At 51.6% G+C, this 23,756-nt stretch overlaps 1 protein-coding gene across 1 annotated transcript in view; it reads right to left on the bottom strand.

Annotated features, from left to right (window-relative positions):
• The window catches only part of Jdp2 (Jun dimerization protein 2), a 40,675-nt gene that overhangs the window by 15,808 nt on the left and 1,111 nt on the right, over nucleotides 1–23,756 (bottom strand). The window contains exon 2 of the mRNA XM_055593262.1: nucleotides 14,876–15,099. Coding sequence (XP_055449237.1) covers nucleotides 14,876–15,099 — 224 coding nt within the window. The remainder of the gene's footprint in view (nucleotides 1–14,875; nucleotides 15,100–23,756) is intronic.

Consider the following 23,756-nt stretch of genomic DNA (forward strand, 5'->3'; position numbering starts at 1 on the left):
ACAGCTGGAAAACCGAGGCTGGCTTCAGGTTGACACTTGGGGCCAGGAACTGGGTCCTGGAGGACAAGTTGGAAGGACACTGCCGAGTTCATCCTCTTGGGCTACTTGACTGCTCTGCATCATCTTTGTTCTTGAATTCTCTACACCGTGGTCCAAGCCAGTGTACCTACCTGTCCCCTGACCCTGTCAGACGTCACTGGGAGCCTCTTCCTGGCCTTTGCACACCATGCTCTAGTCTGCTCTTGGTTTATCATCTTACCTGTACCACCTGCAGGTACCATGCCATCCACTCCCCATGCTTTCCTCACCTCCTGTACGTGACTACCAGCCAAATCTATATTTCCACACCCAGATCTCCAAACTGACCTTCAGACACTCACTGTGATATGCCTTGGCTCCCCAAAACTGGTATTTTCTACTGCAGCATTTCTCAATCTGTGGGTCCTGAATCCTTTGGGTTTCGGCCTTAGGAAGGTTGAGAACCACTTACTGGTTGCTTCCTCTCTGTTCTCCACCCTGGCTGACATCACCACCCATCCTTTTCCTACAGCCACAAACGCCTGCCTTGCCCTCTCCTATCTTCCTCATTATCCGAAGTTTTGATCCTACTGGGCACCCAATTCCATGCCCTCCATCAGGACCATCCAAGGTTGACACTGTTATCTACAGATGTGTTGAGCGGCATTCGCAGCTAACCTGACGTGCACGTGGCCCGTGCAACACAGGTTAGCCACACTCATGCTGCATGGCTTTCAGATTTGGTCTCCATCTCACGCCTCCACTGTCCTTTTCCTGGACCCTACTTCACAGCTGGACACTGCCATGGCCTCCTAGGAGGACTCCTGGTCTTGCAGCGAGCCTCCTTCACACCAGCCCAGCCAGTGAATCCTTCTGAAATGCCAACAAATAAAACCGGTGGCAGGCCTCCTAGAGAGGTAGTGGCTTTCCTCACTCTAAAGACCAAGCTGCTTGTCATATTGCACAAGGCCCCTGTGACCTGGCCCCACCTGCCTGTGGCCTCGCCTGCTGCCCTTACCAACTCTACCACTCTGTACTCCTGCAGTACCTGGTGCCCAGCTGCTTCAGGCTTCCCTGGCCTGTGTATCTCTGCCCCACTGTGCCTTTAGCTCACTTCTCAGGTCTCCTGTATACTCAGTGGTCCCCCTTGACTGCGAGCCCTCAGGCTGGGAAGCATCCCTCCGCTCTAAGCTCCCATCCAACTCTGAGTGTATCCTTGCCCTTACTGTACTGTTTTATACCCTCTGCGGCTGTCTCCACCATGTTGGAAAGACAAAGGCTGTGTCTTGTTGGCTTTTTGTTTGTCCAGATGATTGCTAAACATTTGATAAAAGGAAAGGAAATTCAATCTAGACAAGAACCCAGGACTTTCTTTTTTTCTCCCTTACAGTGCTCGGGACCAGCCCTATGGCTCCAGGACAAGATCCCAAGATTCCTGACTCCTGGTCCATAGCTTTTGCTCCTGCACTCTTCTACCCATAGGGCCAGGATGTAACTATGGCAAACTCAAGCATCACACTTGCTCCCTCAAGGACACTTTGCAACCCCTGGAGAAGGCTCTATGGGACCGCTGATGAAGAACCCCCTGTGGCAGCGATTCACCAGCTCCCAGGCTCATCAGGTGAATGAGGAGCTCCTAGCACCTGTAGGTAATGGTGATGAGGGGGGGCAGGGCTAAAACTACAGTGCAGCCTGAGGTTCTAGAACAGACAAACCCTGAAGTTTCTATATCCCCTGTGCGTCGTGAGACCAAATGCTCAAAGAGAGGAGTAAGCATGCCCAGGTCCCTGAGCCAGACACTGGCAGGCCAGGCAGAAGGCACTGTCTTCCAGGAAGAAGCATGGATGCCATCTCAGGGACTGGTAGTCCTTTATGAATTGTCACACCAGCACCGTAGTCTCCTCATTAAATCAGCTTCTGTCTCCCCACCACTCCTCACCAAGTGACGAGTGTCTCTGACCTTGGCCTTCCCCACACCGTGGCTTTCCACCCACCTAGTTCACGGGGGGATGGTGGAATCTCTGGGTCAAGAGAACCTATAAAACAAAAGGCTTCTAGGCGTGGGCTGGTTTATAGCACATACAGGGAAGGGCCATTTTTTGCAAAAAGCCACGCAGAACAGCCTGTTTCCAAGGCTAAGAAAAGACAGCATTGTGTTTGGAACAAAGCCTCCAAAATCAGGCTGAGCAGGGTGACACCCATTCGCCGCCAACCCTACTAGGGAAAGAGCAAACACAACTAGCACAGATCATGAGAAGGGAGGAGACCACCTTGGCACAGGCAGGGGTCAGCACTAACGCCCCCATCCCCCCCAAAAAAAGAGCTGACACTGGCCACGGAGGCCGCCTGTGAAGGAAGAGTGTGTGGAGAGCAATGAATTTGTTGAATGTGTCCGTTTCAGGCCCAGTCCACACTTAGGGTTTAGTGGGATCTGGTTTCCCACCACTAGGCCAGCCACCTTTTTCTTCTTGTCCGGTTGACAATTACTTCAAAAGATGAAAAGAGATTCTCAGTTACCCCCCAAAAGGCAGGCAATGAGGCAGAAAACAAATGGCAGACATTTTCTTAACAATCCGGTCTCTTGCCTCCTCAGCCATGTGCCTCCACGGCTGGCTTTTACATCGGAGCCAGGGATGGAACTCAGCTCCTCATGCTTACACAGCGAGCACCTTGTTGACTCCCCACTTCCAAAACGGATTCTCTAACAAGGGTGTCTGGCGTGAACTGCCTGGAAGACACACCGGTCCACAAACGAAGAGACGGGCTCCCGCACATCCACTCTAACGACAATCTGAGGGAGGCTCAGCCACCACACAGAATATTTATGAACAGGGATGCTCTGAAAGCCCCAAGTCGGTCAAAGTCGCCCTTTTCAAGTGCCAACCCATTATAGCCTTTGGAAGTCATTTGTCTTTCATCGTGAAGGTGAAAAACAAGGTCCTGGGCTTAATTATTCTCCACCAGGGCAGTTCCGTTTCATCTGTATGCAGGCTGTGCAGCCAAACCACAGATTTCAGCCAACTTCTCTCAGGAGGAAGAAATAGATCACTGACAAATCACTCAGCAGAACGGCCACCTCTCCGTCGAGGGAACTGAATGGTGGGTAATAAAAATCCTGCCCATGTGACAAGGTCAAATGAGGTCACAGTCGGGGATGCCTGCCTGAAGGATTAAACCATGAGAATGAAAGTTCAGATGAGTGAAGAAAGGCTTGGCCACACTAAGGCAGATGAAGTATGGCAGACAGCTGTCCCTGGCAAAAGGGATGGAGGGACGCACTCCCCAGTCCTAGAACAGTTAAGAACTCCAGGGCAAGCCGCAGCAAATGTAGGCTCCTTGGGCATGGGGACAGTTTATCTGATTGTCCCTCCTATAACAACAAAGGAGCCAGCTTAATGAATGGGGTAAAGTCCCTCAGGGTGTGGGCACTGCTGATGTCAGGCCAGGGATCTCAGGACATGGAAATCGTGGTTTGGAACTGTTGACTCACACCAACCTCTGATTGAGCAGACCCACATGCTTTGATAAATGCCCGAGGCCAGGCAGATCCACGCAAGAAGCTGGAGGCAAATTTGAAGAAAATGTGGCTTTAGATCCTTGTCTGTCATTCACAGATAGGATCTTTGCCGGGCAGGGCTGGAAGACAAATTCATCTAACAGCATCCAAATCCCAGATGGCTTAATGCACAAAGGAGGCTTGGATCCCAGCCTCCACTGGGTCAGCTTGGGTGAAACCCAATATAGCACCTCTAGAATACGCCTGGCTGCCAGCATACTGGCCTGTGGACCTCATAGTGAAGCCCATCAGTATCAACCAGTGGATTCCAGGCTGGTTTTAGCAACAAAAGCCTTTTGCCCAGTTGGTACCCCAAAAGCTAAATCTAAAAAAAAAAAAAAATGGGAGAACTTCATTCAAAGGCCTGTAACTGTATCAATTCTTATTATAGTCAATTGTCAGGAATGGCAAGATGGTGCCTTAGCTGATGCAAAGCTTCAGACCAGGGGCCTCCCGAGAGCCTGGGCATCCAAATTTACCTACAACAGCAGATCAGCAAGCTGGTAGGTAGAGAGCTAAGCAAGATGAATAGACAGATAGAAATGATGCTTTGGCTGCCTCTCGGGGTACTCATCCATTAAAGACAAGTTGCAGGAAGCCCTTGCTCTGAAATCTATGCAAAATAGATCACCCTGGCACCAGGAACCCTTAGTTTAGGCAACTAGTAATCTGTACAGACAGCTCTCATGCCAAAAGACAGCTTTCTTTTATTTATTTATTTATTTATTTATTTATTTATTTATTTATTTATTTATTTATTTATTGTCAGCTTTCTTTTAAGTAGGGTAAAGTCCCTCTAAGTGCGGCCCTGAAGCCGGGTGCGGTGGCCCACATCTTTAATCCCAGCACTCAGGGAGACAAAGGGAGGCAAAGGCAGGCGGATCTCTGTGAGTTTGAGGCCAGCCTGGTCTACAAAGCGAGCGCAGGACAGCCAAGGCTACACAGAGAGAAACCCTGTCTCGAAAAAACAAAATAAATAAATAGAAATACATAAATAAGTGAGGCTCTGGCTGGTGGTTTGGCCTTGCTGAGTCACCATTCCCTGACAGCTAACCATCCTCCCACCGACCTCACAGGGAGGTTAGAGCAGAGAGTTGACATCTGCAAAAGCCACTTGCTGGGCACCAGGGGCAATATTCAGGTAAGCCTCCTGCTCTAAACACAGACGCCTTCACTCTTTCGGAGACCTGGGCTGCATTCTCCTTTGCTGGGGGTTTCAACCAAGACACTGGTTAGAACCACCTGCCAGTCCCAAGCAGACTGGGTGAATCAGAACTGGGGATCCAGGTATGTAGACAGAGTTAGCGGTCACCCTGGTGTACCCTATTTCCTGGAGTTCTGCACAAAACCCTGTCCAGGATGCCCGATCCCAAATGGCCGCTAATAAAAGAAAAGAAGGAGGGAAAGCTGACCTCACAAGCTCTGGGCCTTTTACTGATATTGGCACCAAAGGGGGATTTATTTGATTATCTTTTCTAGTTATTCATATTACTTTTACGTGTGTGAATGTTTTGCTTGTATGCATCATGTGTGTGCCTGTGGGGTCCCCTGGAACTGGGACGAGGGATGGCTCTGAGCCACCGTGTGGATGCTGGGAATCCTTGGGTCCTCTGCAAAGCAGTAACAAGTGCTCTTAACCGCTTAACTCTCCCCAGCCCCAAAGGGGGATTTAACAGCCATACATGCAAATTCTGGAACAGTGTTGCATGCTGGGAGAAGTTTATGTTAAACCTCCTCGACCCCTGTGAGGCAGATCTCTCGCTTTCCAATCTCTCTCTCTTTTATGATACAGAGTTTCTCTGTGTAACAGCCCTGGACATCCTGGAACTCAGTCTGTAGACCAGGCTGGCCTCAAACTCACATTGATCCGCCTGCTTCTGCCTCCCAAGTGCTGGGATTAAAGGCGTGTGCCACCACTTCCCGGCATGCTTTCCGATTGCTAAGTACTGCTGAGGTAGAATTCACATGTACAACCTACCCACCAAACTACACGATTGAACAGCTCTTAGTATAGAGGCACCTAACCTGCATAACCATAACCAACTCTAAAACATTTTATACTCCCTCTCTATGATGACCCCCACCCCCGGCCTTGCCACACTCTTCATTCCTCCTGTCTCCCTAAGGCGATCAGGGGAACAGCTCTGTGTTAATTTGCCTCTCATGTACGTGGAGTCATGGAATATCTGATCCTTGGGACTCCTTGAGACACTGACTTCAGTGCCATCTGCACTGGGACATGTATTATCAGTACCTCCCCCTCTTTGCGGTCAAATAACACGTGTCTTCCTCAATCACTCTCCAGCCCCAGTGTTGGGGCTACAGGCACATGTCATGGGGCCTGGGCTTTTGGATCCAACTCAGGTCCCCAAGCCTGCATGGTAGGCACTTTACTAACTAAGCTGTGTCCCCACCCCGATGACCATTAAAATATATATATATATATATATATATATATATATATATATATATATTATATATGTATATGTATATATATATATATTTATTTTATGTTCATTGGTGTTTTGCCTACGTGTGTGACTTTTGGGGGGTGTCAGAAACCCTGAGGTGGAGTTACAGACAGATAATAAACTGTCATGTGGGTGCTGGGAATTGAACTTTGATCCTCTGGAAGAGCGGCCAGTGAGTGAGCTTAACTCCTGAGCCATCTCTCTAGCTCCACAAACATTCTTTATACATTGGACACCAGTGCCTTACTAGATCTATGATGTGCAAAAGCTCTTATCTGTGGGTGAGATGTCTAATTTTTCTCTTATTTCACTGTTAGTGATGTGTGCGTGTGTGTGAGTATATGCGTGTGCCCATTGCCTAGTCCAAGGACACAAAAATTTTTATCTTGTTTCTTCTAACAAAAATTAATTATTCTTTTCCTTTTAGAATAAAGAATCATGTTAGAAATGAAGTATAAAATGAGTCCAGGTTGGTGAATCAGACTTATAGACACAGACCCTAGTCACCTCGACAAATCTGCACTCAGGCTGCCGTCTTCTCCCTAGCCCCAGGTGGCGCTAACCAGACTGGGTTGCTCAGGGTGTCTCAAGACCTCGCTAGGGCCAGGCCCCCTGAGCACCAGCTTCATGGGTTTGGCTGCCACAGAGCTAGGATCTCCCCTGAGGCTGGGCGGCAGGCAAGGACGAAGGCAGAAGAGGCCCTGCCGCCCGCAGCATGCCCCCACACTGGGCTCCACAAGGTGGGACACTGACCCTGCAGAGTACAGTAACCATCCAGCCTGGCTAAACCCGGAGGAGACTCAGGATCTCACTCCCGGCGCCCACACAGCCTGCCTCAATCCATCTCTGCGTGGGTCTTTCCAGGGACCTCTGCTCCAACCTCAAGCCAAGCTGTTCTGTGCCTTTTAGGACAGTAGAGGGGAGAGAGAGGGGGAGACAGAGAGAGAGAGAGAGAGAAAGCCTTGAATGGCTCCACACTGTTCAGCCAGATGAATTTTGCCTGAGAAAGAAGTCAGTTTCCCAACCCAGCATCGCCCACGTTGCCATAGATCTGGGGGACAGCAAAGGGGATCAATGGGACTGCCTGAAGGGGCTACTTTACAGAGCTGCTAGAAACAAACAAAAAACCCAAAAAAAACCCTAGGTGGCCTATAGGCTTCCAGCAGTGACCCAAACACTGCAGAGGGTACAAGGAGAGGTCTCACAAGGCAGAAAAGGGTTAGAGCTCGTCCCCACCCGCTCGTCCCCACCCGCTCGTCCCCACCCGCTCGTCCCCACTGCGCTGGAGACAGCGCAGTCTCCAGCACCAGAAACAGGAAGGTTCGCTGCTTCCCCGCAGCCCAGGTCACAAGCTCCTCACATTATGAGAACAGCACCGTGGGGACAGTTGAATCACAGCCAACACGCTCATTCCCATGAGAGGTAATTCCCCAGCACACGGTGTACTCTGTGTGGCCGCGGTCTTTGTACAGTATCTCCCTGAACCTTTGCTTTAAAATTTCTTGAGTCTGACTGTCCTTGTTCTACTGCTCAGCGTGGTCAACGACTTGCCCAAAGTCTCACTGGGAATGAGTGGCATTTTAAACCCGGAAGCATAAACTCAGGCCCAGTGCTCTTCCTAGATCCCAGAACTGGCCCCTGGGGTTAGGAAGCCAGGACTGTGTCCCGCTCCCTTGACCCCTGAGCACTTCCAAACACCCAGGTTGTCCAGTACTTCCAGGGACAAAGGACCTTCTAGGAAATGAGAGCCCATGGCACAAGCTTAACCAGTAAATGAACTTGAACAACCAACACTTTGGACGTGTGTGTCCAAGCTTATGTGCTGGGCATCCTGGGAAATCACTACCTACATTAATTCACTGTATGATATCAGCCCTACGGGAGAGGTACTAGTACCATGCCCTTCTTAATGTGGGAGCATGAAGAAGCCACAAGACCCGGCGCCCCCCAAAAACAAACTTTTCAAAAGTGTTTGATTTTTCCCAAGAAGACACAGACTCATCCATATCTTCCATCACCCCTCCTGAGGACCCATAGGTTTGTGCTAAGGGTCGAATCTAGTACCTTGAGTACCACTGAGCTACTCTCAATCCCAGAAACACCATTTTCAGTTAAATTAAAAAAAAAAAAATCCTCCAGAAGCCTTGTACATGCTCAGGGTTTGGTATCAATGTAGGCTCAGGACCACAGGGGCCACACATCAAGCAAACTCATCACTGCCTGTCACTGTCATTCACTCCTTCCATTTAACTGCTTAAAAACAAAAAAAATCCAGGCCTGTGGGGATGTCGCTCTCTCATTAAAGTGCTTGCCATGAAAACACGGGGACCTGAGTTCTACCCCCAGGGCCTACCTAAAAATTTGGGCGTAGAGATACATGCTCACAATTCCAGTGTCAGAAGGTGGCAGAGGGTCCAGGAGGTCACTGGCCCGCCAGCCTGCCATTTGAGGAGCTACAGTTTAAAAAGAGACTTGGTCTCAAAAACCAAGGTGGCTTGTGACTGAGGAAATACGACATCTGAGGTTCTCTTCTGGCTCCCACCAACACTCACATTTTCACCTGTACCTGCACACACTCAACGTTTTAAATAGTCAGCCACTTTTCAAAACGCACTCACAAAAGCAATGCAGCCAAAGGGGAAATTCAAGATTTCGAAGATGAGCTTCGGGAGTCTGTTTCCAGAAAGGACAGACTGGGATTCTCTGCCAACCAAGTATGAGACGGGGGAGGGGGGGACCTGAGCCAGGGGAAGAAGGCCAAGCCTATTCCAAAGAGCCACGAATTAAAAACCAATTATGCAAGGCTTGCTAAAATTGTCAGCGGACTGCCTTTACATTTCAAGTCTCTAAAAACACAAGCAAGCTTAGGCCAATGTTTACCCAGCACAGCGCTGGCTTGACGCAACTTCATATGCTCAGGCTAAAACAAGGATGTATGGCTTGGTCCCTTTGGTGAACGCTCGCTGCAGAGGCCACTTGTGCTGCAGAGCAAACGTCTTCTGAGGTCACCCTGGGCCCACAGATTCCAATTCACCCTCATCTAGTGGGGACAGAGCTCTGAAATGTCCCACAGGGCCCCGGAGAAGGTGGGAAGCCACCAGGCTCAGACACGCTAGCAGCAGAATTCCTCTCTCTAGCTCTGAAAGTGACAAGGGGATGGACCCCCGCAATGAAGCTGGGAAGGACATATGGTCACACTCCCCAGAACATCCGAGTGCACACAGAGCCCCTAAATTCTACACAGAGTACCTCCCAGTGGGGTGGGGGCGGGGCATGGAAACCTGGAGCTTGAAAAAGCATCCCAAGCTTTGTGGATGATCCGCTGAGTTCGAGAATGGTTATTTTGATTCATATTCTGTCTCTGTCTCTGTCTCTCTGTCTCTCCCTCTCCCTCTCTCTCTTTCCCTCTGCTGCCGCCTCATTTAAATTAAGAAATAGGAAAACCAGGGAAAGTAAGATTTAGAAGCTAGAGCAAAGGAGAGAGAAAGGGTTTAAGTGCCTTGACAAACTGATGCAGTTAAAAAATGTCCGTCCCAAAAAGCAGGTGTGGAACTCACAATCCCTGTGAGGAGCTAAAGGAGCAGACATCAGCAGCAGCATGGACTGTAAGACTGGACCCCTGCACCTGAACCTAGAGCACAAACCCAAACAACCGCTGCTGAGAGCACAGTGAGAATGGGCCAGTGCAAGACAACAAAGAGGGCGGTGCGGGCTGTGGCACAGTGACATGGCAAGCACCTCTACGCAGAGGGGTGTAAGGGCTGGAATGGCCAGAGAGGGCTATTTTAAAAGAGAAGCCTAACTACTGCAACCCTTTCAGCGCGCGCGCGTGCGCGCGCGCGCACACACACACACACACACACACACACACACACACTCACAGCGGGGTGGCCATCACTAAATGTCAATGTGCAGGAGGATGAGACTGAAGGAGGCTCATGAGTTCGAGCCTGGGCTATGTAGGGAGACCATAGCTTATGGGGGGGGGGGGAATAGCAAAATAAAGCAAGAGGAAGGAGAGGAGAGGGGAGGGCACTGGAAGGAGGAGACCACTGACTGTTGAGGTATTTCACAGCACCAACAAGGCTCAGTCTGCAGGCTGGCCACACACACACACACACACACACACACACACACACACACACACACCACCCCAGCCCAGCCTGACTGATGGTTTATAACCTCTGTCCTGGAAGGTCACCCAGACCAGCCTCCTTTTGAGTCCTTAGGCTCCCTCCAAACACATTTTCACTTGCAAATAAATGTCCATTGCAATTAGTCACGGTCAGGTGTGAGATCTCTGGTTTCCGTGACTCCATCAATCCTGGATCGTATCCAGACCCTCCCGCTTATCCTGTCGGTGCCCTGTGTCATGAAGATGCTGAAGCTTTGGAACAGCAGAACTGGCCTTTGCACACATCCCAACAGTTCCTAGATGATAGAGATTTTAGGGTGGGCCAACTCAGAGCCCTGGATCTGGGCCTGGGTCGTAGCTGAGCTGATCAACCCACTGGCTCTCTCTTATCAGCACCACCCGGGCGTGTTCTTCAGCACTGCTACTGCCACTTAAGGCCTCCATGAGCAGAGGACAGGGTCAGCTCTCCTACTCTCATGACCTAGGGGCCAACTCACCCACACCCAGGCCTCCAGAGCCAGCTCCGCTGTGCTGCCAAGTGAAGGTGCTGGGCCCCTCTCCCAAGTGCTGCAGCCTGTGAGGGGCTGCGTGGGGTGTGGGGGTCCTGTCCACTAGGGTTGAGTGAATGCCTGCTATGTGTGGCTGAGTATACGAGGGTGAGGCATCTGGCCTCCGTCCTTCACACCTGAAAATGCACTCCAGGCCGCCAGGCCACCAGGCCACAGCTGCCCACTGTAGCAGGGTTGAGATCTCCAGGTCAGAAGGGACTAGCTGGCTAGGGCGTATTCCCATCAGGGGATGCGGGTCATAAAATAACAGGAGGAAAAGTCTAGAGTCTTCTAGAAAGCAGGGCTGCCTTGAAAAGAGGGGAGAGACAAGAAAGAAACATTGGCTCTTAAAACATTGCTCGTGCACACGCGCGCACACACACATATACACACACACACATCAACAGGACAGACTGTCCCTCGAGTCCCTGTCCAGTCAACAGAATGAGCACTGTACCATCTCATCAGATGGGGCTGGCTGACCACTACCTGGCCTTTAATACTATAAATTAATTGCCTTTTTTTTTTTTTTTGGTGGTGCCCATGACAATAAATAGCTCCAAGAGAAGGAAGGACTCCATTTCCTCTGCTGATAGTTCTGGCTTCGGCGTAGAACACGTTTGGCACGTAGTGGGTACGTAGTGGATGGACTGCAGACAAGCAATTGGCCCCATAAAGTGTCAGTGTCATGCCAGCTGCTGACAGTAGTAACATCAGCGCAAAGGGCTCCGTAACTCACAGCCTGTTGCTTAAGCCCTCTGACTTTCCCCAGCTGAACTGCTGCGTGTGTTTGGATGTGGTCCATCTCTGCAAGGCGGATGGCCTGAGAGCCAATTCTGATGGAGCTGCCTGCACGGCGGCTTGGCCTGTGCCCCTTGGGACCCTGAAACGCTGCCACTAGTGAACAGCCCTGTCTTTGAATGGATGAGTGCTTTAGGGCTCATTGGATCTGGCATCCTCTGTCCGAGAGACAGCTCAGCTAAGGGGACAGTGCTGCCTAAGGTTAACTTCACTGGCTCCAAAGTCACACTGCTTCGTGGTTCTCCTACAGGGTAACCGTGAGCGTCACTCAGCCTTACAGACTCACCTCTAACAAGTCTACTGTCAAGCATGACTTCAGGGCCGGGGAGATGGCTCGCTGGGTGAACGCACTTTGTACAAGAGTGAGGGCCTGACATGGAATCCCTGCAACTCTTGTGAAAACAGAGACACATAGCCTGAGTGTCTGACACCCTACTGCTCCTGTGGAGAGAGGAGAGGCGAAGACTGGACAATCTCCCAAAGCTTTGGAGCTGGCTAGCCTGGTACACACAGTGAAAAGAACCAACAGAGAGCCTGTTTTGACCCAGAAATGTGAGGGGCTGACATCTGAGCTTGTCCTCTAACCTCTGCACCCACATTCACACACATGAACGCACAGAGAGGAAAGTGGGGGGAAGGCGGAAAGAGTGACTTCACAGAGGCCTTCGAGAAAAACCAGGAGCCTCACAGACTGACTAGCACTACACTGGCTGCCCAGCCTGGGACACAGGAGATAAGAGCTGTGATGGCAGCAAGTAGCCATCACTGCCCAGGACCTGGCACGCCACTGCTCAGCAGCATGCGCTCAAGCCGCTTCACCTCAAGTTCCTGCTCCCTGCTATGGGGAGGACGTGGCCACCAGGACTAGGTAAGGAGTGAAAGATAGTGTGTGTGGTGAGAACTTGGCACAGGGCCCGATGTGAGCCTCGGTGCCTCAGCATCACTGCAGACAGCTGTACCAGCCTAAGACACCGAGGGAAAAGATGCAAAGGCCGTTTGTCGTACGCAGATAGACCTTCCACATAAGCTTCATCGGCTGTGAGGTTCTCCGTTAGTTCCAAGAAAGAGCTTCTAAGCCCTCTGTCTGACCTAAGCAACCTCTGGAAGTAAGTTCCAGGGGCATGGCTGGCCTTCCCCTGTGAAGTGCAATTCAGTCGCTTCCACTGCCTCTCTGCCCCCACCATGCTGCAGCCTGACAGTGAGAGAGAGAGAGAGGACATGCAAATACGCCCTAAAAACAGCTTGTCATCTTCACGGCCTGGATGGTACATGTCTGTGGGTGCCTGTGAGGACAGAGCGTCACTATCAGGTACAGGGCATATGCCACCAGTCTGGGGGTGGCTGTGAAATGTAAAAATACCCAACCCCAAAATGGGCTTTTTCCTCCAAAAAAAGGAAGCTCCTCCCAAGGCCTTTGGGGGGAGGCGAGAAATGGAAAATGCTGCATCCTGAGGCAGGTCACAGCCAGGTTAAGGCTTACCCGAGGTGGCTGGTTTCATCAAGCCACTCACGACGTCAAAATTTAATGACACTGTTCAGTTAGTGCCTCTCACAACTGAACAATCCAGAAAGGACCCACTTTCAGGTAATAGGCCTGGGAAGGTGAGAAGCGGAAGGCCAGAAGACAAGGGTCTTCTGTGACGGAAGTACTATCAATAGCACAGCGGCACTGACAGTAAACTCAGAGGAACAGAGCCCGTCAGTTCCCATTTTGGAATCAGCAGACTTTAGTAGATACCTATGGTGTCTTTAATCCGGATGTCTCAAGTCCAGAGGCTCCAGGATGGGCCATGAAGTGGAGGGGAATGAAGGCGGCTAGTGGTAAGATAGGAAAAACCAACAGGAAAAGCAGAGTCAAGGTTCTACGTACGGGGGCATCATGTCTACGGTAAACAAGAGTTAGACAGCCAGGCAGTGGCGGCTCACACCTTTAATCCCAGCACTTGGGAGGCAGAGATGGGGGGCGGGGGGATCTCTGTGAGTTCGAGGCCAGCCTGGTCAACAGCGTGAGTTCCAGGACAGCCAGGTCTACACAAAGAAACCCTGTCTCGAAGGAAAAACAAAAAAGGAGTGAGCCGACTCTCTCTATTCATTTAGCCTTTGGGATGCCTGACCAAAAGCAGTGTGTGACCAGATTTTCTAAATCTCTTGTTGAAAATTGTAGGTGAAGTATCTGTTTGGGTTGCTTTTAAAACACTGAGCAGGCCAAACCAAACACACCTAAAAGCCAGCTGAAGCGTGCAAAGAGTGAGCTTGCCACTCAGGGCAAGGCCCTGGAAGCCCTTCTCTGCAGCCTTCATGGTACTCACAGGGAGAGAGGGAATGAGGACAGCAAAGGCCGGTGAACGCACTTAGTGCACAGCCCGACGCCCTTCTCCGCCGGGAAGCCCCCTCTCCGTAGCTTCCAGCCTCCCAGCCCTGAGTCTCCACAGAGGCTCACCTTCACATGTGAATGCTTCCTCCAGGCAGGACCAAGCGCACACCCAGGGGTACACACACGATGCCTGGCCACTGCCTGCTCCCAGCCCAGTCCAGCGCTTCCTCTACCTCCCACCCCTGGCTCCTTCCAGGTGGTGGCTTTTTGGAAGAATGTCCCTCTTCAGGAGCCCTCGCCAGGGTGGGCCTTTGGACAAATCCAATCATCAGCACTGGGTAAATGCCCCAGGCATGCACTACATTGGTATAATGTTACCCACTCTAGGGACAGCTGCCTCTCACATGTCACTGGGGAACAGCTGTCCTGACGCAGAGAAGAGTAGCAGGTTTGGAAGACCTCAACAGGGGATGCTCCGTAAGTCCGTCCTCTGCAAGTCCCACCTCAGGAGAAACCATGCCTATCTCTGCAGCAGTATAAAGAGGAAGAGGACACCATCCTTTTCCCCAAGTTCCCTTGTTCAGCTCCAGATGGGGGACAAAGAGGGCAGAAGAGAGTGATGTGGCTGCTGACGCTTTAAAAAAGAACTCAATCCCCTCTGAGCTTCTCAAAGCACATGCACATTTCCATGACCTCTGCTGAGCCTCCCAGCACTGCAGAGACACTGCCATGATAAGTCTCAGGCTCAGTCTTCTCAGTATCATCACTCTCCTGTCACTTCCTAGACCCACAGGCAAGGTAAGCCTCCTGCCCTAGCCCAGGGTGGCTCAAACTTAATGCATGCATGGATCCCCTAGAGCTTGGTAAAAACACAGGTTCCGACTCAGCCTGAGTCGGGGTGGTGGCCTGAGCCCCCATTTCTTCTGCTGGTTCTCAGACCACACACGCTTTGAGGAGCAAGGCTAAGATTCCAAGGTGTGTTTAGAACCAAACCTGGAAACCTGGGCTTTGTCAAGAGATCAGAGTTCTCACCTCACTCTTCACGGGTTGGGGCCTCTTGCCCAGTTTCACCTCCAGGAAGTGCAAGGGTGCAATCATGGCCCCAATGTTGCGGATGTCAGCGTATTTCAGCTCCTCTGTGGTCAGAGCAGAGCTGGGAAGTGCAGTGAGGGGGCCGAGCCCTGGCAGAGAGCCTGCGGTCACTGAAGGGTCCGGGATCTGCCCAGGCATCATGGCAGGAGGAGTGGCAGGCCTGCCTAGAGGGGTTGGAGAAAGCAGGATGGGTAGGTTAGTTTGAGGTGAACAGGCTCTGTGAGCTGCCAGGGCCCATCCTTTCTCTCACCAGGGGTTCCCCTGAATCCTTTCTCCCTGCTCTTCCTGCCTGAAAGCTCCAAGTCTCAGTGACACAGGGAAGCTCAGCCAATTGACTCACAGAGGCCATCCATCTCTGGCAGGCAGGAGAGTTGGCCCTTCCTAAAGGCGATGCTTAGGCCAACCGTGGGCAACCTTTATCCGGCACTGGCTTGGCACCAGGCTGCCCGCAGTCTTCCCACCCACGGCACCAGACCTGGCTAGAATCCCTTGCAAGGCAGAAAGAGAACTCCTCGGGGCTCTGCAGTTAAAGCAGGTGGGGTGGATTTAAACTGCAGTGGCGGCCGCCGAGGAGACCTGGCACAGCCGTGGAATCTGAAGCACCTTCACACCTGCTCAAGAGGCAGCTATTTTTGGTCTGGCAGGGTGCCTCCCCTCAAATCACACATCCTACTCTGCACACTTGTTGAGCCACCATGAATACAAGATGAGCCTAAGCAAAGTTAAAGGTGGACCATGTATTATGTCTGATACCGGAGGAAGAGACTGAGGTAAAGAAGATGGAATTAACTGGCGTGCACTTTCTCCAGGCACCACCAGAAAACGCCTCCAGGATCTCTCTATTCTCACAGCCCCACACAAGGAAAGACAGATGCAGACTTGAAAGGACATAGAATGGGGACGGACACCCAAGGAATTCTAATTTCTTCCTTCTCTTTACTGAGAGAATCTCATGGGTAAGACACAATAATTCCCAGGCACAGGGAGAAGGGAAGAAGGTCCGTCTGCCAATAAATGCAGGCATATCTAGTCCTCCAGCCCCCCCTTCTATCCAGCCACTCATCATCCTTCTACCCACCCTATTCCTGACAAGCTATTCGGAGCCAGCGGGCACTACATGGAGGCTAGAGGTTTGTACCTCTGAGAAAGACCTGTAGGGAACATTCTAAAGCAAAACCATTCATCCATTCCAGTGCTGTATGGAAATCAGTTTCTCCCTTTTCTCACAGATAGTCCCAAGTCTATAAAAGCCAGTTTTTATAGTCTTAGAAATCAAGGAATAGGGTGGGGTAGGCAGGTAATGGAGATGTGTTCATCTGTCTCTTTGTGGAGGACACACAGGTCAGGACAGGGGACCTGGACATCTGCTGGACCAGGCTTCTCTGCTGTCAGAGTTTGAGTATTCATAAGGCCGTGACATTTGGGGCTATCTGTCCTCATATGTAAGTGACCTTGAAGCATGACCTACACTGTCCTCACTCAATTTCTCAGACCTGGACTCAAGAGAGGAGTACACTGGGGAGGCTTTTAGCCACACGACACAAGACCCAGGCTCTGTTTCACCTCTAAGGATGAAATATGCTCCCCCATCTAAGACTTGGGCCTATCTATTTTTAGTTTTCATTATATTTGATGTGTACAAGTGTTTTGCCTGCATGTATGTCTATGCACTGTGTGGGCACAGAGCCCTTGAAGGCCAGAAGAAAGTGTCAGATCCCCTGGGACTGGAGTTACAGACGGTTGTGGGCTACCATGTAGATGCTGGGATACCAGCCCTGGTCCTCTGGAAGAAAACCCAGTGCTCTTAACTGCTGAACCATCTCTCAAGCCCTTGCGTCTCTTTCTTAAACACAGGTAAGTGATTGGCACCCTCAGAGTACAGATTCCAATGGATGTTATTTTGTCTAAACAGTGGTGCTCAACCTATCTAAAGCTGTGACCTTTAATACGGGTCCTCACGTTGTGGTGACCCCAACCGTAAAATCATTTTCATTGCTAATTTGTAGGCGTAATTTTGCCACTGTTACAAATCTGATGTAAATATCTGATATGCGCCCCCCCCCCCCCCGGAATGGGTTGCAACCCACAGGTTGAGAACCGCTGATAAAGAAAGGTTCACATGGATGGTGGGCTGGTCATTCCTCAGTATCCACATGGCCTCTGTCCATCCAGTCACCTACACTGATTCCCTGCCTTGTACCCAGGTTCTTTAATCTGAGCTTCGCCTATTATACCCTAAACACCTGTCTCCCTTTTATGCACCTCCTGAGCACTCAGTGTGCCCTGGGCCGCCTCTGAAAAGGACCTGAGACTCACGTCCCAGTGAGTGACAGTCTCAGAGCTGAAGAAGGCCCTGAACTTGTCTAAACCACATCCTTACTTTGCACACTGAGGCTGAGGCTCAGAGAAAGTTCAATGACTTGCCGAGGTCACACAGGTAGATAAGGGCAGAAACAAGGCTAGACTCTGGCTCCTGGTTTTAGGACCCTGCCTTTTCTCTCCCCACCCCTACCCTAGGAGAACCAAGGCTAGACTCTGGCCCTGGTTTTAGGACCCTGCCTTTTCTCTCCCCACCCCCAACACTACCCCCCAGAAGACTCAGTAGAAGGTAGTGTCTCCCAGTGACAACTTTCATGTAAGAGCCATGGTATGGGACCCTCTGTTTTGGGGAGACCCAGGTCTAGGAATTTCCCCCTGACAGCTCCACAGCAGCATAAGTACAAGGAGGCCACATAAAATAGTCCAAAGGCCTCTCTCACATGAGATCTAACTTAGTCCCAAGACGGTATCCAAGGTCAGTGACAGAGTGGGGTCTATGGTGCAGAGGGACCTAAGCTAGAGCTGGAAGACGTACCCAGGGCACCCTCAGGCAAGCTGCCATCTCCCTAAAAGAACAGGGAAGGGGCAGGTGCCAACTCTTCCTCTACGGCAAAGCTGTGCCACCTGGAAACAGGTCATGGCTGGCTGTTATTTAGACGACCCCACTGCCTACTATCATTTCTGGCACAACGTGTGAAGAAATGAACAACAGCAAATTCTCGACAGGAAGCTTCAGTATGTAAGAATCCTCCATCAAGCTGTGCTTTCGCCTCCAGGCCTTTCGTTCCCATAGAAGAGCCCAAGAGAAAAGCCTCAAGGGCTTTGGTGTGTTTCTCGCCTCAGCCATCCCTTTGAGATGGAAGCCAGACCTCATTCTGTTCCCAGAACAGTAGGCTCTGTTTGCAGCTTCTGTTTATGTCCATACAGATGATATATACAAGACACTAACAAACGCTCCCAATGAATAATGAATTTTCTGCTACTGAAGAACCCCCCCCCCCCGGAAACAGCTACCAGTGCCCCCAATTCTTGCCATTCCTGCTCCCCTGTGAATCCATCCAAAACACAAATTTTGGTCAGGGGACCAGGCACCAGCTTTCTTTATAGACACAAAAAACCCACTCTCTCCTTCCCCTGCTTGGAAGCCCCTTACTGCTCAGATGCAAACCACAAAGTCCTTAACACATGCCATTCCCAGGAGACACTCACCAGGGAGAAGTCATCCCCGCAGCCTCAGGGGGAAGGGGAGGGCAGCGGGGCTGTGGCAAAATGAAAACCCGTTAACCGAAAGCCACTGGCTGGCCGGCAGAGGCCGAAAGGCAGCTTTCAGTGTTTCGGAAAACAGCACAGTTCCACGTGATTTGGGGAATCTGTAAAAGCGGGAGGGATTGGAGCTAGGGGGGGAACTCGGTAGAGCTAGGAGGAACTCACCACCTCAAGGAAGACACAGGAAAGATGACAAGAGGCGAAGTCATCCCCCACAACCCTTGTTCCAGATGGAAACAATTTAGTGGGAAAGGAGAAGTGCACACTGGGTGCTCGACAAGAAAGACCTGAGTGTTTCTTTCCTTCAGGGCCTCAGAGGTCTTCAGTGAAGACAGACACCTTCAATGTCTTCATGAGTAACCAGGATCATGAGTACGGACCAAGCTCCCAGTACTAGCAAAACGCCCTATTTGGGTGTTTCGCCTCAAAATACAGGCTAGAACCCAAAGCAGCTTTGGCAATTTGGGACACTGACCAGGGATAAGCTGGCCAAGGCAGGAAACCCAGGCTGGGCATGTATCAAACTATCACCCACCGCTTTGTATGCAAAAACAAAATAATTCTTTTTTTTTTAATCTAGGAAATGCTCACCAGGCTTGCCAAGATGACAAGCCTGGTATTAATAAGACTTAGAAAAGTTTCAAAAGTCACAGGGACCCTCAGCTGTTGTGGAGCTAAGACAGCGGGAGAGTTGACACAGCCCCCTGAAAGCCAGCTTGAGGAAAATAAGCCAGATGGGCTCATGGGGAAAGAACTGGAAGAAATATCTGGTATTTATATGTCTTTGCTGCCTTTCTTAGGGACTTGGAAGAACACAGTTGGGTGCTGCGTTGGATGCGCCGAATGAAAAGCCACAAAGCTTTTCCAGGCCAAAAATATCCAGTGGCAGACACTAACTCGAACAGTTCTTCCACTCAAGAGAATAAAGGCAGCAACCATTCACTCAGCTTCCCCTCTCCCCTTCCTTGTTTTCCATATGGAAAACAATATACACAATCTCTCTGTGCATGCCTGTAAGTCATGGTCTCCTTTGGCAAGCTACATGTGGAAAGGGTTCTCCTTAAATAATCAGCACCTTCGTCTAGAATAACGAAAATAGGTTTGTAAAGTTAGAAAGACTAGATAAGAGGAATAGAGACCCTAACTTTTCTAGAACATCAGAAAAAATTCGAACTCCCTGGGTCCCCGAAGACAACCGTTCTCCAGATAAGCAGCCAGCCTGGGCTGGCATAGGGAATGGTGTGCAAACAGTGTGCAAGATGGCCTCAGGTCTGAGACTCCAGGCTGAGAGAAAGTAGAACAGGAAGAACAGAGCAGGGGATGAGCAAGATTGCTGGGAACCCTGGGAGCAAGAGTGGAGCTGAAGTCACAAGCAGGGAGCAAACAGTGATCAAGAATCAGGAAGACTTGGGAGCTGGACTCCAGAAGATTCCCAGGACGGTAGGAGATGCTGAGGCAGAACTCCACAGGATGGAACAGAAAGGTAGCAGGGCGGTGACCACAAATTGCAGGACCAAAGGTTAGGAATCTCAGAGGAAGTGAGATGTGGAGGCTGGGAAGGGGGGGGGGTTAGGGAATGTGGTCAAAGTTACCCAGCTAGCAAGCGATTCCAAGCCTCTTCTTAGACCTATTAAAAAAAAAATCAGGCGACGATTTCTTTCCAGCCATCTGAATGGCACTGCCGAGCAGCCTCTAAAACCAAAGAGACCCAGGGGGCAGGGAGCAAAGGGCGGAGAAAGCCTGGATGATAGTAAGGGCAAACTGCAAAACGTTCCTCTTGCCTCTTGCAAAGGCTGCCCTGAGCTCCACAGGCTGGTGACTGGGGAGTCTATGGAGCCGGCTGGCTGAGTGTGAGACTTTGCTGGCTATGTGATCCAAGGCAGCTCTATCCCTCTCCGGGCATCACTTTCCTTACTCTAAAGTGGTAGTGACATCACTTGCCTTGGAAGGCAGGAGAGAAAATTAAATTACTTTGCACTTGCAAAAGCACCTGGAACAGCCCTGGCTGGATGAGTGGGAAGGCAAGGGTGTGGGGTCCTTCCCGGGGAGACGTCGGTGCCGAGTGACCCCTCGAGACAACCTCTAGATCGTTCCTATCTAGCCACGGTCTGTCTTTCCATAGTCAGGAAGAGGATTCTCTGCTCTCCCTCTTCCCAACCCTAAGCCCCAAGAAGGCAGGGCCATATTGTACCCTGACAGTACACTACAGCATGGCATGGAAAGGAAAGGTGCTTAGTCATGGCTGGGTTCAAAAGAACAAAAAGGAAGCCTGGCGCCTGCAGCTTGCCTCGGTTTCTCCTAAAGCCTCCTGGGACTTGCAGGCTAGAGTGCATATATTATGGGCCACAGGTACTATGAGTGGCCTAGGGCACTGGCCTTGCTCCGGAAGCACAGTGCCAGTCTCGTTTACCTCTTTCACTGGCCATTCGGGATTACTCATTGGGCTGTATGGGAAGATGGAGAGGGGCAGCTGGGATGAGGAGAAACCACAGCATGCTGGCAGGAATGAGCTCTGCAGAGCTGTCCCAGCCGTGGAAGAATCCATAACTGTCCCCCGGCAGACTCCTGCTCTTCGATGGAGACCAGAAAGATGTGTTCCACAAAGCTCTGCCTGAAAACACAGCTCTTTCCCCTGCCCATAGAGGCTTAATAAATGGCACCAAGTCGTTTCTGGCAGAACTCAGGGGGGGCTGTAGGGAACTAAGAAGGTCCTGTCGCTAGACAATCTCTCTCCTCTCCTCCCTTCCCTCGGCTACAGACACTGTAGGGTGTGATGGCTTTGGTTCTTTTTGGAAATGAAGCCCTACCACCGCTGCATGCAGAAACCAGACTTAGCGGTGGGGTCTTGCCAGGCCTCCCACCGTTCCTGAATGCAAAGAAAGACTGGAAATTCCGAGCCTGGGTCAGGGAGGCATTTGTCTCTGCTAAGTCTCCAAAGACACACACACACACACACACACACACGGAGGCACACATGAACACACACACACAGGCACACTGAGCTTGGCAGCCCCTGAGCTCCAAGAGCTGGTAACACAAGCCATGGAACTGACTGCCAAGACAAGCAACAGAAAGAGCCAGGCCCGGTTTCATTGGCCACCACACATTGCATATGGCGAGGGACGCAGCCAAAACAGTGTTCTCACCCTCCTCAAAGGCATAGGAGACCCTCTGTTTTCAAACACACGTCCACAGAGCCTTAATTAAAGGAAAATGGAAAAAGAGCGCGCCTGTTGCTCTGCCCCTGCCTATAGAGGTATTCGCACACATACCCTGCACACACACTCCTTTTCTCTTCCTCCCATTTTCTGGGTTTCGAACATAATTCATTCCCAAGGAAAGAAAAGTCTGCTTGCACTCTGCCACAGAAAAAGAATAAAAGTTGTCCCTTGCCCTGGGGGTTGAGAGGGGTCAAGGAGAGTTAGAGGCTGAATGGATACAGAGCAGGCCAGAGTCTGTGCTGGCTCCTTCCTTTCCAGAGTAGAGAGGGAGATGGGGAGAGGGAGCAACACTAGGAGGAACTGTGTAACAAACAAGGCCCAGGAGGCCTAGGCCCGCAGGTTGAAAGAGGTGGGCGAGAGGACATCCTGAAGACAGGTGGCAGTGGTTAAGAGAGACACGAACTGAAGCTCTTCCTAAGTGACACAGGCGCCAGGAAAGACTTAGCTCCTTGGAGATGACTGTAACCAATTTATTGACACACGATTCAGAGGCCTTCTCCCCAAGTCCTTCCTGCAGCCTTTCAAACCACACAGCACCCAGCCCCTCGGGAAGATTCTAGAGCTGCCCGCTCCTCTGAACTGACGCCAACATGGAGGGGAAACAGAAGAGTCTTTGAGAAATCCATCCTCCCTACTTTACAAAGTGAAACTGGGGAGCACCCAGAGGCACAGGAATTGTTGTTTCTATCCCCTGGACCTCAGATTTCTGCAAAACCAAGAGCCCCGTCTCACACCTGATCCCTGGTTAAACTCTCCCCTAGAAACCTGCACAGGAAGATAAGCCTGCCATTCAAGCTGTAGCCAGATTTGCTGAAAAGCAATGAAAGAGGAGGTGATGTTTAAACCCTAGGGAAAGGGAGGTTTCGGGAGTGGGAGAGGTTGCTGACGGCAGGTACCCAACTATGGTGCGGAGCCTGTTTCTCACGCTCACTGAACTAAGATTGTGGGTAGAGTGTCCCAAGATGTACCAGCACAAACAGTGCAAGTTTCTCTCAGACACAGACCTGTACCACAGACCCCCTCTACCCTGACCACCACCGAGAAGGTGCCACTCCTACACACAAGGGCCGGATAATCTTCTGGCTGGAGCTGACTCCCAACAGTCAATTGATTTGATTTCCTCCTTGCACCCGCCTCTCCACCTCTATCCCCAAATGGCCCATCCGTTTCTGCAAATGAGCCAAGGCTTCCAGGCTTGCCAGCTCTCCCAGATACTCAGGCAAAGCCTGTCTCTGCCACTCCAGGGTCCAGGAGTCCAGATGGAAGGCCTAGCCTTCTTGGGGAAAAGGGACAGGAGAGTGCCTTCTAAAGTGGGCCGGTTACCTGAAGAAGCTTGCTTACCTTCTTAAGTAACCTGATGTGCGAGAAGGGGTCCCAGGGGGACCCGGGACTACCCCATGGTTCCCTCCTAACCCAACCAGAGCCCCGCAGCAATGGTCCTGAGAGAAGGAAGCCCTGTTGGTTAGATGCCTTTCCCAATACCCTCCTCCAGGTCCTGCGGAGCTGCGGAAGAGACTGGGGCGCGACCTGTCAGTGGGTTCTGGGGCGTGCATGCCCCCTCGAGTCCCACCCCCCCAACACCCCGCAGTCCCTGAAACAGTTTTCTCCAGCTCACCCCGCCCTCTCCGCCGTCCTTGCGCAGCGCCTCCCAACACTCGCACTTGGGGGTGGGGGGAGGCGGCCGGGGGCGAGGGCGGGAGCGGGGATGGGGGGAGAAGAGCGAGAAGGGAGCGCCCCGCTGTCCCGGCCACCGCCAGGACCGCCAGGCCCAGCCCGGGAAGCCAACGGGTGGGCAGCGGCTTGCAGCGTTCCAGCGGGGAGCCCACGGCCCCGGGCCGGCGCACAGTAGCTAACGACGGGGGTGTCCTCCCCAGGTGCCCGCCTGCCCTCCTCCTCCCCGCGCCCCCACGGCACCCACCGTGCAGAAACCGCCGGCGGAGGCGGCGCCCCAGGGCCCAGAGCCCGGCTGCAGGCGCCGTGCCCGCTCCGCGCCGCTGCCGCCCGCTGCCCAGGCC

This window comes from Psammomys obesus, unplaced genomic scaffold (assembly GCF_907164565.1).
Source record: "Psammomys obesus unplaced genomic scaffold, mPsaObe1.curated_primary_1811, whole genome shotgun sequence".
NCBI classification, from domain to species: domain Eukaryota; kingdom Metazoa; phylum Chordata; class Mammalia; order Rodentia; family Muridae; genus Psammomys; species Psammomys obesus.